A 19378-nucleotide genomic window follows, 5' to 3' on the forward strand; every position below is an offset into this window, starting at 1 on the left:
TGAGGATTTGCTAAGCTGCATCGAACTAGTCGTCTATATTGTATCTATTAAGTTTCTCATTCTCAACACGCGATACATACACTTACTTTATTAGTATTACTTACTATACTATATCAGATATTGATATGTTGCACCCATACAACTGTATAGTTATTACTTACATATTATACTGTGCAGTGTGAACCACCCTGTATACGACTAGGCAAACGGCCAAAGCTGATAGTGTTTATAATTAGTTATAATAAATAGTTTATCGGATTGTGGACAACGGAAATGTCCCCACCAATTTACTGCTTAAACGATCGTTGTACATATATATTTTAGTATTATACACACACACACACACACACACACACACACACATTTATATAATATGTATCTCATTCTGAAGAGGCAATTTATTATTATTATTATTATTATTATTATTATTATCACCATTTTTTGTCATCGCCGTATTTCAATAAATACTATTACAGGAGTGAATAAAAAAAGGCCAGTTGTTCGCCGGCTACCACGTGCAACGTTTGTCCTATCGTTATTCTCATCGTTAACCTGTCCCGGCATTAGTTTACAAGATTATAATATTATGTCTCTGTTATTAATGTCTTGGTATTTTGTGTGTTCCGTTACTGTAATTCTGCTATTGATCGCTCTCCGTACGTGTAGGAAACCAAAAAACTATCCACCAGGTAAAGTCAACGTTTTCAGAATTATTTTTGTTTCAGCCGTGCCTTGCTTTAAAACCGACTAGTATTTACAGTCAGTAGATGATATTAGGTCAGGTGGGTAACTCATATTGTCCAAATGAGCTGCGGTAATATTAAAATAATTAATTCATCATTGGCTATAGGCATTTTGTATACAATAACACATTTTATGGAATATGGACAGGTAGTAAAAATAGGTTCTGTTTGCTGTTCAACGTATGTATTATATTGCACAGCGTTGTGAAATCAATCAAACGGTTATGTATTGCATGACAACTAATAACAACTAATATTAATTAATAACAATTATACATTTTTTTTTAAGTATTATATATCCACTCATTCATTTTTTACATGTTGAATACTGTTAAATATTAATATATTTTATAAACATATGGCATGGGATCATGGTATGTGACTCGTGTCGTGTGACTCGCATGATAATCACTCTGTATTTTATATTGTTTCATGTTATATACATGTTTTAGTATTTTACAATATTAAATATATAATCAAGTTACTTGTAAAGTTGTAACCATTATTATAATATAAGAAAAAAAATGTTGTGAAATTACATTTAAGTTATCTAACTACTAAACATACAATGTATACTATGTCATAGTATTACTAAATATATACCATGTACCTACATTTTGTATGGTAAAATAGCTCTTTAAATCAGTCACTGTACGTCTCTCAAAAATTGAGAGCATTTTTTTACGATTTTTATACTATTAGTGTACAAAGAACACCTCTGTCTGGTTATGATGTTGCTCGTGGGTTTTTTTTTCTTTTATGCCTTTAGAAAGAAATATAAGTTATTAACGTTGACATTTTTCATAAATTATTAAATAATGTCTCGGATTGTCCTGAACTAAACGAACGTCTTAACTTTAGAATAAATTTACCTAATTATGTTAAAAATAAATCTTTATTTTACCTATCTAATATTCAAATAAATATATGTCGATGGGATGGATCCCCTTCTCTGTTTATTTTTTATAACTTATATTATGCTTTATTTTAGTGTGTAAGTGGGAATTTATTTTCCGTCAAAAATGATTATTATTACTATAAATAAACTATTACATACATTTATAGAGTTTTGAAGTCCTATATTTTCTGATTAATGGTTGTATAATAATTAGAATATGCATGATGATATCCATAGTATATTTTTACTAATTATAATATTATAAGAGTGGGTTAGTTTTTAAGTATGATTAAATTAGAACACGAAATTCTGTAGTCTTATCGTCGTTATTCATTGTTGTGGAAAAATAATAAACTATAATACCGTACAATTTTTCATACGTTTATGTGACTCATGAATTATAATATGTATCTAATTATGAAAGTTTCAATATAGTTATCTGCCAGTTTTTATTACATAATATATAATATTTGTATGATTTTTTAAATCCTAAAGAATTGAATAAGAAATAATAACACAATTATTACTAATATATTTTATGATTGTTATACAATAATTCAAATATGATTGGTATTAAAAATTAGTTGCCTATAGTTTGTAAACACTTAAATTTTTTATTTTGAAATATTATTTCAAACAGGTGTATTTAGGATTCATTTATGTTTATTGGAATAAGTTTTATTTTTTACAATATTGTTTTTATTTTTATACCCATTCAGTAGTCGAAATGTAGTTACCAGTTAGAGTGTAGAAATAATATCTAAACATGTGAACGGATCACCAGTCCGAAAATGGTCAATTTGAAATTCGAAGGTTAGTTGTGATAACTATGTGTGAACGAAAATACAAAATTTAATTTTTTTATGTTCTTATGACAAAAATGATAATTCATTATTCAACCTGGGACCCAACATCTGGATAGTTTTGATGAAACCAGTTTGTTTGTTAAATATCATAATTTATAGTGTACATAAAAAAACCTATTTATGTATATAGAGAGATAATTATATTTAATTCATCGTTAAGTATGGGTTATTCAAATGCGCGTAATATTATTATTATAAACATGGGCGTACAAAGTAAAAAAAATTGAAATCATCCATTATCTTTTGAGTGTCTATACACTCAAAGAAGATATATTTTCAATATTTTTTTTAAACCATTTAATATTGGAATATTAGTACCTACTCGTTACTTTGCAACATTCAATTCTGAGTGAATTTTTTTAGATAAATTATTTAGGCACCTGTGCGATTAAGTTCCCTGGTGCTCTAAACGTTTCAAAGTTTCAAATTTCCCTACTTATTCACACTAGGTAATACTATAGTTCAACGAATTTCAATGAGAAAAGATTTTATTTCAATTATTTTTTTTATGATAGTCATAAATTATAAATTTCTTTACATCAATAATAATAAATTCACTTGTCCTTAAATTTTAAATACTGAAAATAGACATTTAGTTTTATATAATACTGCAGGATACAATATAATATTAATATTATTATTACTGTATTTTGAAAACCAATCGAAATTGATCGACATTTTTCAACAGGATTTGAAAAATTGTGAAATTAATTGTCAGTATATTATTTATGCTATAAGGTTTTTTTATTTTTAGTATTTATTTCATACTATAACATTTGATTAGGTTTATTTAGTACAAAATATATGTATATAATATAAATGTATAGATTCAATGATGCATATGGAACTTAGTTTTTTTTTTCAATGTATTTAGGGCCAAAATGGATACCGTTTGTGGGAAATACGTACCAATTATCTAAATTGGCTGCTACAAAAAAAGGTCAATATTTGGCATTAGAGGAGCTCCGTCAAAGATACAACTCTGACATCATTGGATTGAAATTAGGACGTGAATATGTAGTTATTGTGTTCGGAAACGATCTATTGAGTGAAACGTTTCACAGAGACGAATTTCAGGGTCGACCTGATAATTTTTTTATGAGACTCCGGACAATGGGCAAACGTAGAGGTAAGTCGTAAGTATAACATAAAACGCGTTGTACTTATACATAATATTTTTATACTTCACTGAAAAAATTTATAAATACAATCCTGCATAACAAAACACTTCTTAAATAAAATATTAAAAAAATATCGTTAAAAATAATAATGGCAGGTACTATTGGTAACTGATAAGTGATGCCCACAATTTTGATTTTGACACTATTTTATTTCGATACGTCGATACTCAATGCATTTTTCAAAATTATTTTTTCATGAATTATCCTGAATGAGATCTTATTCTCATTGACCATATTTCGTTATTTTATAGTATGGATATGAATTATAAAATATTAAACGCGGTGTAATTTAAAATATTATATAGAACGAGACGTTGGCAAAGATCCTTTGATTCTGTCGGAATTTTTGTTCATTGAAGAATATAATATTATCAATAGTTTCGTGTCAAAAAAGTAGAGTAGTTGTGCAATTGTATATATTTCAGCAGAATTTAGCAATAATATTTTATACTTATAAGTTATAGATGTACCTACTTATACAAATAATTATTTACAAATGAAGAATTTTTTTAAATTTTAAGATATCATTATATTGATGGTAAAATATGAACTTAAAAATAGCTGGTTAAATGTATGGAATGAATTTTAACTCTTTATGTTTTATTGTTTTGAAATCCTTTCTTAGCTGTAGGTTCATGATCTTTTTGAATTTTACTAAAAAAAAAATACATAACAATTTTCATAGCAGTATCTTTGAATCCTAATATGTAATATTATAGACATGGTATGCATTAAAAACAGGTATAACAATGACTGACGGAGATCTTTGGAAAGTACACAGATCGTTTGCGGTCAGACACTTGAGGTTACTTGGCTTAGGACAGAGAAGAGTGGACGAATTGATTTATGATGAATATCAAATCATGGTGCAACGTCTAATCGATGCGCCGAAAAGTGTTACGCCGGCCTCATACTTGCAATCAGCTGTAATGAATGTTTTGTGGGAGCTGACAGCTGGCTCTAAGTTTGAAGACCCTAAGCTGTTAGCATTGATGAGGAAACGGAGTGCAGCATTTGACATGGCCGGCGGGCTGCTCAACCAGATACCATGGCTACGGTATTTGGCACCAACCAGGACGGGTTTCTCACTCATAACTGATATCAATCAGCAACTTTACTCCTTGATATCCGTAAGATCTTGTTGAAATGATTAAATTCTTGCATCTTATCATAGGCGTTAATAGTGTGTTCGCTTTTGACATTTGGGAAGGGGGCTGAAGCTCAAAAGCCTATACAGGATATTCCAATGTGATGAAGTCATTAGCTTTTTTTTAGGGCGGGTGGCTATTGCAGTTCTAGGGTGGGTTGTTAAGTCCCTTAGCCGGCTTATTTGGGTCTATGCATCTTATAACTTTTTATACGATTAAATCTAATAATTAATATATTATATGATTTTATATTATTTTGTTTTGACTATTCATGCGTTTTTCATACGTCATTTAAGAGTTCTAATTTAAAAGAATTACGGAATTTCACTCAATTTTCTCCTGTATTGATAAATTGAGATAGGTATGTTATAACGATTGTAATTGATTTTAAATGAGATATTTAACAATAGCACCTCTCTAATATTCTGTTTGAGATTTCTCAAAGTTGAACACTCTCTTCCCTCTTCAGAATTAAATTCACAAAAACATTTTAACGAAATTTGATATTTATTGATGATTTATTGTGTTATAAATATTAACCTGTAGAATAATAAATAATATAACATGCAAAAAATTGTATAATATATTGAATGTATTTCATACAGAATAATATTGCGGAACACAAGAGAACGATAACTGACACTACCAGAGATTTTATTGACGCATATTTACATCAAATGAAAAAAGAAGAAGCAGATAATAATACAACGTTTACTGGTTAGTAGCTTATTTTCATTTTATATTTAGTTTTTAGTTAAAGCGTACATTTACAATCTATAAGTTTAAAAATATTATTAGTATAACTACTTTAATACATTTAAATAATATAGTATCTTAAACTATAATTTGCATTTTAGTATCAACGGCATTTAAGAAAATATCTATATTATAATAAAATAATAATGATTTCATATATACAAAAATTAATTTTACACATGATCAGAATAACAAACTATGCAACAATAATATATTAGTATTAATGGCACATTTTATATTATCATGTATGTTCATTCTAATACATTTTAAAACGTACATATTTATTTCAGAAGAGCAATTGGTAGCTGTTTGTTTAGACTTATTTATTGCTGGATCAGATACGACAAGTAGTACATTGGATTTCGCTATATTGGCCATGGCTCGGTGGCCAGATGTCCAGGCTAAACTTCAATCTACTCTGGATGAAATCCAACCTCCGGGGACGTATATTACAGCAGAACAAATTCTTAAGTAAAATAAATCAAATAGACAATTTTACATTATTAAAGATTAAGTATAATTGTTTTAATATGAAATGTATTTTTTTATACAGAAATCGATACGTGGAAGCAGTGCTTTTAGAAACGAAGAGGCTTAATCACGTAGCACCAATCATAGGTCCTAGACGTGTGTTAAGAAGTACACATCTTAATGGATATAGTATACCTAAGGTATAATTACTTCAATGCTATATTTTATAATCATAATCGTTTAAGAATTACCTGAGTGGCTGAGTCACGAGTAACACATTATTTTCAACGGTAGTCTCTCTTCTACTAAAATTTAGTTGCACGCGGGATAACTTTTTTTCATGCAATATTAAATTTGTTTTGGTACTTTGATTTTTAAGCTTTGTAAATAACAGTTTTAGTAATTGTAAACAATATTATTAAGTTTTAATATTTTTCTTAGAATACAACCCTTTTGATGAGTTTGTATTCAGTGCATCATGATCAGTTGAAATGGGGTGATCCAGAAGTTTTTCGCCCAGAGAGGTTTATGGACACTAACGGAACACTCAACACTACTGAAGACATGTACTTTTTTGGATTTGGTAAACGGCTTAATTTATTTATATTATGCTGTAATGTTTAGTAATAACATCATTGTTTATTTATTTGCAGGAAAGAGACGATGTCCTGGCGAAGCATTGGCACAGCGGTTTGTTAACTTAGTATTTGCCAACTTAATCCACGATTTTACAATCGAAATAGATCAATTACCCGATGGAGTAAATTGTGGTATACTATTAACACCAAAACCGTACAAAATCAAAATGACTAAAAGGAAATGAATATCTTTTGTGTATTTTATTTCTAACATTATTTCTTAACTCTCACGGGCCATGGTTATGATAATTGTATAACTTACTAAGGGAAGATATAAAAGTCAACGCTGATTTTTTAAATGATCAAATGATGATGATCACATAACAATAAATTCCGACATATTAAGTTTATTACAGACAAAGTTTTATGTTTCACATTAATGGAATTATTTATTTTGAAGTGTGAACATTTCAAACAATTCAGACAGTTTATCGATTTCCTATATTTATTTTTATTTTTCATCATTAATGAAACTATGATATAGATTGAAAGTGGAGAGCTGAATGTAATGATGTGTAATTGCTTTTATTTGTGTGTGTCTGCATCACTTTTAATAGTAAAAATGCTTAAACTTCCCTTTATGAAGGATGGGTTCTGATAACAATTTATATCTAGTTGGAAGTCTGGAGGGTCTAAAGCAAAAATTTCGTAAAAAGTGTCACATGAAAAATGAAAACGATTTGAAAAAACGGTAATTTTTAAGCAAAATCAGTTTTTGAAAATTGATTTTGTATTTATGTACACCTAATTTAAAAATTAATAGGTAATTGTTAAAACTTGAGATGTTCACCAAAAAAAAAAACTTTGTCTAAAATATTTGTTCCGGGACCAGTTCCTTATTTAAAATTGTTTTGGCGAAAAACGGACAGGCTAATGATGTACCATTAATTGCCTATCTAAAATGCCGTGTGATTAAAATGAATTCGTAAATTATTACTTTTATTGTTATTTATTCGTCATTATAAATTAATAACTATACTCCGATGTATAGCAATAAAAACGACACAGGGTTTAAATATTAAAAATAAAAGTTTATAGCAAGTGATTAAAATATAATGAAGTACATTGATATTGTGTGTTATCGTTATTATCATCGGCCTGTATAGGTATAGAAATAAATATTATTTTGATTGTTCGTTATCTATAACAATCCAGGTATTTGGTTTTCGGAATGCGGTTTGTAACACTTATCCGAAGAAATTTCTTTTTTTCATCACTCTTTTCTTGTTTGGGATATGACGTATAATAATCATTTTATCCACGGTAATATTACAACATGATAAAGTGACTTTCGTTGTTGACTTTAACCAGTAATAGTTTTTCCCCACGTTCGGAATAAATATTGTGTTCGGTAATTTTTCTCGGGTTGCACGATTTGTGTTTCTTTGTTTTTTTGTAATTTGGTTACAAGAGTTATTTCCTGCACTTTTCCGATAAAATACGACCGAGAGCGGTCTTATCAGATCAACATTTTTAGTATTACGATTGAACACGCTCTTTATTTTTCTATTTTTTTCTAACGTTGCCAAATTCAATCACAATTATAATATAAAGAATTTGTAATATTGGTGTATAAGTTACTGCTCACGCGTAAGTAGGTATGCTATCCCTATTTCGTGTCGACATAATTGGAATAGTTTTCCATTCGGTGTCAGTATATTTTATTAATATAATATGCACTAACCATACATAGTAGTTATTATTACATTACTTATTACATTTTGTAACCAATCTTTTAATGAACTACAATTTTAACTAATTTTAAATTTTAGTTATAATTTACATAGTTCATTTGTCTCATTAACCCCGGGTGCAAGCGAATGTTTAGAAGTGTCATTATTTTCTCGAACAATTAATCAAAAATAATTAATTAGCTTGTAACTTTAAACGGAACTGGACTAGGCAGTAACTGTAACTTATAAATCTCTACAATGGACATGTTTTTCTTATCCCCACTAAGGTCTGCCAATTTAATATATAAACTTAGATACGTGAGCATTAAGAGGAAAAAACATATTGTGTTTCATAATTTTTATCTGATACTTTTTCGTTCTAAAGAGTGTCCATTGCAATCGTGTAAATTATAACATGATATTAGGAAATCAATGTTAAAAAATAAATACCCGTCCAATATAATGCCCATTGGGTCGAAAAAATAACACTACAGATGCTGCAGATACATTTAGGATACTCATCAATTGAAATGGACATTGAACTCGTAGTACTACAGTATTATCAAGTTATAGTATAGGGCCTCAGGAGGATGAGTGTATATGCAGACATTTTGATGAAAGTTGGTCGAGACACTTGTCGTCACGGTCTTCATGTCGAAAAAAAAAAAATTGTTTTTCAAAAACCCTAAACAGAATACAATATAATATAACCACTTACCGATACGGTGATGTACGATAACTACTCGGCCATATTACACATGGTTTATGTATAAATGTATAATAGTATATACAAACATACACCACCTATGTTGACGAGTGTGTGTGTGATGGAACAGCATAATATTATACGAGTTTACCATATTATATTATAGCCGGTGTAGATAGGTACAGCAATAATAATAATAATAATAATAATAATAATAATATTAAATACAAAAACGTCACGCGGTTGTTACTAGTTTCGTAATAATTCTATTGAATAACGCGAGCGCACACACACACACACACACACACACACACACACACACACACACAAAACACTAACCGTGTCGGCGGCGTTAACATAATAAAGGTCCTCGGGGGGGTGTTCGTGGGGAAATTGAAAACACTCGAAATAACAATAATAACAATAATAAAGCCACACCATCACCTCGTGTATATATATATTATATTATTAAATGTTATAATATAATATACGTGCACATAATATAAATAAAGGAATATAAATATACGCGTGAAAACTGTACACGGTCGTGAGGGGGTGGGCGGTCAGGGCTGTTGATGGAGTGGCGGGTTCGCTATAATAATAATAATAATAATAATAATAATAATAATAATAATAATAACAGCGCACGCGCGCTTCTTTTTCGACCGTATAATAATATAATAACGTACGGATTTTCTGCATATTCGGCCGGACAAGAGGTGTTTGGAAATAAATACGCACGCCACTCGTCCACTGTATTAAATTAGAGTATCAATATATGCCGATATTATTGTTGTCGTTATACGACGTGTGCGATTTCAGGGGTCCGGTTTATTGTGTATACAATAATAATAATAATAATAATAATAATAATAATAATAATAATATTATTATTATTATATTGTTCTGCCCATAGGTGTGCGACAACGATACGGTTTCCGACGGAGAACAACTCCGGTGGCACACAAAATATCTCGTTTCAAACTTAGCTATACATATATTTATATATATATATATTCAAGACAATAATAATATCATAACTATTAATATTGTACACCTACGTGTTGGCGTACCGTATAATATTATGTGTGCCGAGTGTGTGAATAAACGGCAGACTATGTGAGTCGTAGATGGAAAAAATAACATCGGTTTGACTATAAAATAATTTAATATGTTGGCGATTTCGTGTGAGTACACAGATTTTATGCAATATGCAGCTATGAATCGAGCTGCACTGAATGCTTTATGATGGCGAATTTTCTTTAAATCTTATTTTTGTTTTTCCATATTGCGTAGTGAATCGAAAGGGACTTCGAGGAGGTAACCCTTTGATTATCTTTCTGAGAGAACAATTTGCAGGAATATTAAGACATTTGAGGACGGGTCTGACCCAGCTCCGTGACGAGAATCGCGTCCTTCAAATGGGAATGTTTATCATTAGTTTGGAATTAAACATCTCGCAACACACCGTTATTCTGTAATTCTGTATATAGTACTTGGGAAAGAGCGAAGAAAAAAAACGTCTAACCTTCATATGGTCCTGCTCGTGTTTGTGCGGTGTTGCCAGCGAAAAATTCAGAAAAAAAAATGTCATCAATATTATGCAGTCTTAAATTTGTTTCGATAATTGTACAGACTGCCCGATTGGTATTATTACTGGAAATGTTTAACCTGTAGAGTCGCTTATTACCAGCTGATTTTAAACCTATGAAAGTATATTGTGAGTCATAGGAATTACCCTTATCTTACGCTAATGAAACTAAATACTATGCCGAAATACATACAAATATATTATATTATTTATTTAAGATACCTACTCAATTAGAGAGATTAGCATATAATTTGAAACCAAACAATTTTGTTTCATGTCATTATTAATGTTCTATAGCCTGAACAATAGTACCATTTAAAATCAGAGAAAAGTGCGGAGCTCATAATGAAAATCATATCTCGCTTGTCACACATAGATCGGAAGTATAGTGATTCACAGCATGACCTATCGTTAAGACTCGAGAGAATCATATAGTGTAAGTACTTGATACAAGCTATCCAAGTTTTTATTATTAATACGATATTATTCGTTAACCATTATTATTTATTGATCATTAAACATGACAAATTTCCTCAACCAAAACAACCTTCATGTATTATTATTTCATACGTACTTTGTATACTCTAAATTAAACCATTAGGTATATGTATTTAATAAATACACACCTCCTATAGTCCTATACCTACTCGAACATGGATGTAGAAGAAAAACACTTACCTAATAGCATTATTATATTATTAAAATATGAACTTTTTATTTTTTCATGTTCATATGTGCAAACAATATCCGTTACAGATATTGACGTTGAGCATATTTTAATTAATTTATATTGAGTAACATTTTTACATCTATATATTACACATACATAGACTACAATATTATATGGTATATTCTGCATACAATTACCTAGGTACGTCAATTATAAATTTATAAAAGGAATAAAATATATGAAACAATATACCTATTATAACACAAGGTCTATCATTAGTCATTTATGTTTTATTTACGATTTTGCGTTTAAAAATTGTTACCTATTAAATAATTAGTAATAAATGGTAAATATAAATTAAATTATTTTATGCGACAGAATGTTCAATGATCATATATATATATACATATTATACATGTATACTGCTATTCATTAAAATAATGTCAAGCATAATACTATGTATAATATTTTAAATCGAAAAATAGTTTTATGGTTTTAATTTTTTTAATAATTTAAAGTATGGCTTGAACATCGCGGGTTACTTGCCTACTCGGGTTTTTATTAATATAATCGTTTTGGGGTAATAGCATTTTCGGCCGTTATAATAAGTGTTATGTTATTCATATTTCATGGACAACTACAATGTACCAACACCTAGTGTATGCCGTGTAGTAAATAGTAATGTAGTATAGGTACATGAAATAGTTTGCACTGTGATAGATACGTTGGTGTAATTTTTTGGCATATTTTTTGTGCTTAAGTATTAAATAACACGCACTTGTATAGTTTTAGTTTATAGTTATTATATACAAGCCCGAAAGTCGTGAAATGTTGCACTATAATAGACGATAATAACGATAAACCAGTTCGAGCATAATATTTTTCAATAATAATCTAGCAGCTGTAGGTAATTTGCATAGCCATAAACTCTAAGTACCAAGCTAATATCTAGATATCCCTATGTATCTACTCAAATGCATACGATATTTCATAAAAAAAACACGGTACCTCTTAAATTTTAATCTATAAATTAAAAAAATTGGATTAAGTGCATGCCATATTTCTCACAAAAATCGCCTGGTTATTGTTTTGTTTTACACGCAGAGATCTAATGTATTATACTGCAGCGAAAGACGTTATATGCACTTGAATCTCAAAAATTAAAACACATTGTCTTCGTGAACGAACATCACTAGCTATAGGTATATTAATACATATTTTATAATAGAATGGCCTATAATGGCCATCATAATTATAAATGTCTAAAAAAACATACAACTGGCGCCGTGCTTTTAATTTTATAATAAAATACCTAAATCAGTTTTTAATGATTTTCAATTTTTAAACTGCTGTTGATCGATGATTTTTTTTTAGTTACAGTCGATATAAAAGTATGCATACATTTATCGCTTAAAATCACTTGAAGGACATGAAATTTTTATATTTTAAGCAACTATACATAGATTATTCGATTGGGGTCTAAATGAAGAACAAATAGGCATAAGAGATAAAAAAATAAAAATGTCTTTTAAACTCATTTAATAAGTGACCAAGTTTCATACGGTTATTTCTACGTTCCTGCACATAGGAATTGTAAAACGTCATAATATTGTACTTAGCAGTTAGAACGTAATTTGCATTTGTGATTATAACATTATTTTAAAATCGGCAATGAACAATGATGGGAGTATATAGGTTTTACAACGATATGTGTTTGTTTTTTTGTTTTTATTTTTATTTGTATGGCTTATTTCAGGCCTTGTATAGGCACATCCCAGCTTTCACCACATCCCCTGTCCCTAGTCAATTGCTCTCCATCTCTTATTCTCGGAAGTTTTCTATTTTAATAGCTGTAAGAACAATTTATGAGGAACGTTATATTCAATATTTAATATTTTAGACACACTAACAACAAAATTTGAGAAGATTTAAAACCTCTAAAAAGACTTAAAAAAGCATACCATGACGTCAGTTATACCATGTCTAGAAAAAGCGGTTAAGTCGTAAATTGGACCAGAATAAATCTACGGTTCTGGATTTTTGAATCACATAAAAATAATGAAATTGATTCTGTAGAAAATATTCAAGTTTCCCGTACCTATTTTTAGTGTTTTTTTTCGATTAGATTCTTTTAAAAGTACTGTATATTTTTGACCCTCAAAAATACAAGCTATTCAATTTACCGCTGGAAACTACTTCCCAAAGTTTGAGACCAAAGTATTTTTATTGCTTCAAAAATTGATGACTGTAGGCACCAAAAAGATAAAAACAGAATATACGCATCAATGTAACACTCACAATCTTTTTAGAATAATTTTAATTTATACAGTTCTACAACTTTTCCTCAGCGACTCAGGACACCCCAAGATTTTTTTATATTCCGCTCCATGCTAATAGTCTACAATTATTCCGATACCAATATCTAGGTACTTAGGGTTTTTAGATATATTCTTTCGCGATAAAATGCCGTTGAAAAAGTTAACGTTTATAATTTGTATTATTATTTCCATAAATAAATCCATAAAAATTTACTTCTAAAACGTAAATACCTATGTATTCATAATACTATTAAAAATTGTAAATTTAAATTGAATATATTTTTACGTCGTGAGAGACGCTAACAGTAATACATTTAACTATAATACACAAATTATTCAAACAATTTTCGTAGCTTTCATCAGTTACTAAAACATCATGCACAAAGAAAAAATTTGAAATTTAATTTGTTGAATATGCACCTGTTGTGAGTCCTACACGTTTTTTTAATGCAATAATGATAAATTGCACCTACGTAATTATTATTTACGGTTTAATTATCAATTTCATTTGGACTATTTCCGTGTATTAGTTTCTATATTTAAATAATTAAACATCTTGTATCTCCGTTGTGTTCGTACAACCCGACATTTGCGGTCAGAGTTAAATCTAATATAAATTTTATAAAAAATATCGTAATGCAATTGTTTTGCCCACACTTTTATATAGGATGGATAGGTGAAAGGCACTGCTGCCCTACTGTCGTGTTGTTTCTTGTTGAACGCGTGTTCAGAATTTTCTAGTTTTTCAAAAAATTAAATAATATTGCTTGGATATAAAATGATTTCACAAGTCAAATATAAACCGCATCCATTAACCACCCGACCCCACTACAAGGCGTGAAGTGGCTGAATGTTTTCATTTTTTTGGTAATTATGGAAGGTTAACATATTATAACCACACGGTGTACACGGAAAACGGTGACAGTCAGTGTAATAGTACCTGAATATAGGTTAACATTATCTTAAACGTATTTTTTATACACTCATATAATATGTTGAGTCGCGATAACTTGAATGCCAAGGGAAATAAAAATTAATTCGATTAATGTATTTTTCGAGTTACATAACTTGATTTTTTTTTTAAAATACGAAAAAATTCGAGTTAGATATTATTATAATTTTTTTAATTTGCTTTTACTATAAATATTATTTCGAATTTTTTATATTTATTGTGAAATTATTAAATGACATTTTAAAACTCATTTCCAATGTATATATGTATATATATATGTATTAGTAAATTAAAAATTATTTAAAAGATAACATTTTAAAACAAAAAATATGTGTAATTCTTACAATTTAGAAAAATAACTTGAAATGATAGTTGGACGTTCGGGTTGTTTTTTTAATAAAGTCTCAATAAAGTGTACATATTTAAATGACAACAAAATTCGATCGATAATACGCAAATAACAAAAGTAAAAATAAAAAGTACGTAGTGATTTTTTAAGCATGCTCATCATTTTTTCATGCTTATATTTCGATGCTAATTTTTGGTTTTTTTTAAATGCACTCAGAGACCATATTTTCAAATCCTTGTTATTTTTCGTACCACTTAATGATGATCCTTTGACAATACAAACTTCCGTTTTCAAACAGGAACTCCTTTTTTCACTTTTAATCATGAAGCAGATATTTTTTTCAAGCAGTTTGATTACCTATGCATTTACATCAAAACCAAGATGACAATTTTTGAATTATGTAACTTTGTGTTTTAAGGATAATATGTCTATGGTAATGGGTTAAGTAGATAAAGGCGGCTTAGACAATTCGAAAAAATTAGTAATTACTATTGCTTTATCAGTATCAATAATTTGTAAAAATGATCCAAGTATAATAAATACTACATTTAATGTTACATATAGTTTTTATTTTATAAAACCTTTTTTAAGGATTATTATCATTAGTATAAACATTTTAAAAACTCAATAACTACTCATTAGAATTTTGATTTACCTACATGAACATTTTCAAGAAAAACATCCGCTAAATAATTTGCAGTAAAAACGGAGAGTTCTCATTTGAAAAATTGAAGTTTGTATTGCCATACGATACTCTTCAAGTAGGTAGTATAAAAAACATCAGATATTTTAATATATGTTCTTTAGGTATACATAAAAATTCTATAACCAGAATTTGAATAAATATTCTATTGAAGGAAAAAATGGGGGTGAACGTGCTTAAAAAATGCATCTTGTATATATATAATTGTATAAGCTTTGTAAATTATATTGTAAAACTATAAAAAGACTTCAAAGAAATAGCATTTAAAATATACTTTCTTGGTTAGGTATACCGGTTGATTATTTTTTTACTAGAAATTCTGTTTAAAGCAGCTCTTATACAGTAGTACACTGTAGTACGCAATATGCAGATTACCTTTTATACTAAAGTAATTTCAATTCGATTAAAGCAATATTTTTAACTATAATATTTTTAATTTCAAGTTACCCTCAAAACATGTAGCTCAATAGGCAGAATGGATCATATAGAAATATCATTATTATTGGAGGTTATATAATTTGTTTGTGACACTTCAACTAAACATTGTAAAAACAACGGAAGTAATAAGGTATATAATATTATTATTAGTGCTGCCATCCCCCACCCCCGGGGCATGGCAGAAACCTACGGGTGCCCCATTCGAAATTCTGCCAAAAACAAACACACACGTGTTCCCCCCTACCGTTCCAAAAAATATACAATACAAACTACAATACAAATCCTACTACAGCTAATGGCCTCAGTTGCCGAAGCTTAAGTTCAATAAAAAAAAAAAAAAATATATTATTATTTAAGGTAGCTTATAATTCACCTATATCATCTTCAAAGGGGTTTTTCTTAAATATTTATTTTTAAGAGATATTTTAAATTACAGTTTCCATCTGAAAGCATAGGTACATATTAAACAAAGAATATTAGCAAATAGTAGGTCCTAAAAATGTTGCATTAGGACACAGCTAATGTGTGATAAATTAATATAATATGACTCATCAAAACAACTTTAACCTTTAATGACATGCAATTATAAATTTGATCGTATTATTTTTATACTAATAATAGTTCTAATAATAAATATATCTGTAGTACCCGTGTGCATACTATGATGGTGAAGTTTTTAAGATTTTTTAGAGTTGTGTGATTATTTTGGAGACATAGTAAAATGTTGTGATTTATTTTTTTTATTAATAAATTTAATATATAGACAACCTACACAGCAAACATTGTGTGTGATAGTTACTTGAAATTGTGGATTCGCTGAAAACGATGACTGTTCTATTTTATACACTTTTTTTTATAAATACGTATATTTAATTTTAAAACATAGTATACCGTATACATTAGTAGCATTAAATTATAATTTTGTTGAAATTTAATAGCACACCCATAGATAGTGGTCCAATTCAAAACAGCTTTTGAACGGTATGCATTATAATACCTGTTGTAGATACCAATAAATATCAATTATACGTACATATTGTATGTTTATAGTTACTTAATACATAACACATATTAAGTTTGTAAGGCAAAATCTGCAAATAATTGATTTAATATAATAGCAATGTGCGTTGCACCTTGTTACGTCATGTATACATTGTAACCTGTACCTACCTATATTGCAGAGCGAATCGTGTTATAGTAATTCGTTTATTTCCATCTAAAAGTACCTCAATCCGATTTCATAATGGTTTGATTTAGTTGAGGTCAACGGACATTATCTTCGGGTCCGTTCATCAAAGACTGGTTACTCCGCAATTCTTTATTCACGGTGCAATAATTATTGCAGCAGCATAATATAACAATGAAACTTTTTCACACGTCTTGATGAAAACTCGAGCGATGTTTACGTGTGTGATTTCGTATTTACCTGTACTCTGGGCTCAGTTTACCGCCGCCGGTATTATATATTGTCGAATTTACTAATTAATAATTACTAATTAGATACTATTATTAATATTAATCGCCTTTATACTCACGTCGTCATATGTCGTGTCATATACCTATATATTTCCAAAATCAATCGTAATCAATAGTATTACTTACTACGTGTGTAGATCAATATGCGCGTCTATAAAATTATAAACTCTTACATTATATTGTATGTAAATAAGTATAAAATATTAATATATGTACGAGGACGATTATGTCCGACAACGGCAGGAAACGCTATCAACGCAATCGGTCGAGGGATTTGATGCCGGTAAATAGTTACGGTACAGGACGCACGATATTATTATTACTATATAGTTGAGGGGTTGTGCCACGATACTTATATTGTATGCATAATATATGAATGGGTATAAGTAGACACGCGTATATGTCGTAGAGCCCTCGCCGTCGCGGTGTGAGTATATGGTACGTACAGGTAGGCAGGAACACAATATTATATACCTGGTCGACGGTAACGTGACACCGGTCGCAGTCAGAGGATGAGAAAAAATCAGCTCACACAGTAATAAGTATACAATACATGCGCCTATGCCACAGGTAGTTATTATTTTACACGACGTTCGGTTTTGCGTGTCGGCGGTGCGGCAGTAACAGCAGTAACACTTTTAATAATAACAATAATCGGGTCGGTGGTAAGCGATACGGCTGCAGAGAAAAACGGAACTGCCGTGTAATGAACAAAAGGGGGCAGAATATAATAATAATACTACAGTAATATGAGGTAATACGAGTAATGATAATGACGACAAACTACGCGGGTAAGTCGCGTTCGCACTTGCACGAGCGGTCCGCCGCCACGATGGACGTCGACGGGAACTAAAATATGATTTCCGGTCCGCAGGTCGGCTCGATGTCGTCGATAAATCCGATTACGATAGACTGCAATACAGCTGTACGACATACGTATGTGCGCAGGACGATTCGCCCACTTTCATCCTTTATCAATATAATAATAGTAATAATCACAATAGTGCCTATATGGACGTACGTGGATGGGGCGCATCGGGGCATAGACCTCCTACATAGATGCGCACTATTATTATTATTATTATTATTATTATTATTATTATTATTTATTTTTTCGCTATTATCCCTTCCGTTCCGTATTAACATAATATTAATACGTACAATGTATTGTCATAAGTAGGCATGTTTAAATGGCGATGTTGTAAGTCCCGCGATGCCGGGAAGTATATTATTTCATATTACGCATAGTAGCTAAGTACCCGTGAGTGGACGAGCTGTACATGATTTAAATACCCACTTAATACTGACAACCTGCAAACCCGACATCCTTATTATGTTTAATCTTATTATTATAATATGGAGAATGGGTATTGGTCTTAGAACAACGCAATAGAAAAGAATATTTCCTACTTTGACTTCAACCTGCAAGTATAGCGAAAACTATAAAAAGTTTTTCTAACAAATACATTTATTTATTTATTGGGCATTCGTGTAGCAGGCGATCTACTACCTCGTTTTGGGTGTATCAGGTGATCTATCGTATTATACTAGGTGTAGTTGGTGGTTTACAATTATTATTACCTATTATTAGATTATATTATATTATTCTAGGAGAGATATAAATTTGTTTTAAGAAATAGTGAAATTAAATACTAAGTTTGAATTTGTATATTTTTGCATAATATTTCGTCATATTTTAAGAAATGCAATTTTTAGCATATTGGGCATATTATGTTTTACTTTTATTTTTATAAATGTAAAATTGTCAAGAAAAATCATAATTGGGTGATCGTAGTTTGTC

The 19378-nt window shown here is 29.6% G+C and overlaps 1 protein-coding gene across 1 annotated transcript; it reads left to right on the forward strand.

Annotated features, from left to right (window-relative positions):
* Nucleotides 1–507: 507 nt before the first annotated feature.
* Nucleotides 508–7637, forward strand: LOC111042653 (probable cytochrome P450 305a1). The gene is made up of 8 exons (XM_022327339.1): nt 508–689; nt 3382–3636; nt 4430–4818; nt 5442–5553; nt 5883–6063; nt 6146–6263; nt 6505–6646; nt 6717–7637. The coding sequence occupies exons 1-8, from the start codon at nt 587–589 to the stop codon at nt 6884–6886; spliced, it is 1470 nt and encodes a 489-aa protein (XP_022183031.1). The 5' UTR covers nt 508–586; the 3' UTR covers nt 6887–7637.
* Nucleotides 7638–19378: the final 11741 nt, after the last annotated feature.

This window comes from Myzus persicae, unplaced genomic scaffold (genome assembly GCF_001856785.1).
Source record: "Myzus persicae strain clone G006 unplaced genomic scaffold, MPER_G0061.0, whole genome shotgun sequence".
Classification (NCBI taxonomy): Eukaryota; Metazoa; Arthropoda; class Insecta; order Hemiptera; family Aphididae; genus Myzus; species Myzus persicae.

Bases quoted from the DNA above. Each gene is read 5' to 3' on its own strand.
- LOC111042653 (XM_022327339.1), top strand. From the start codon at position 587: ATGTCTCTGTTATTAATGTCTTGGTATTTTGTGTGTTCCGTTACTGTA. The intron at 3,637-4,429 runs GTAAGTCGTAAG...CATTAAAAACAG, and splicing joins GACAATGGGCAAACGTAGAG to GTATAACAATGACTGACGGA. The intron at 4,819-5,441 runs GTAAGATCTTGT...TATTTCATACAG, and splicing joins AACTTTACTCCTTGATATCC to AATAATATTGCGGAACACAA.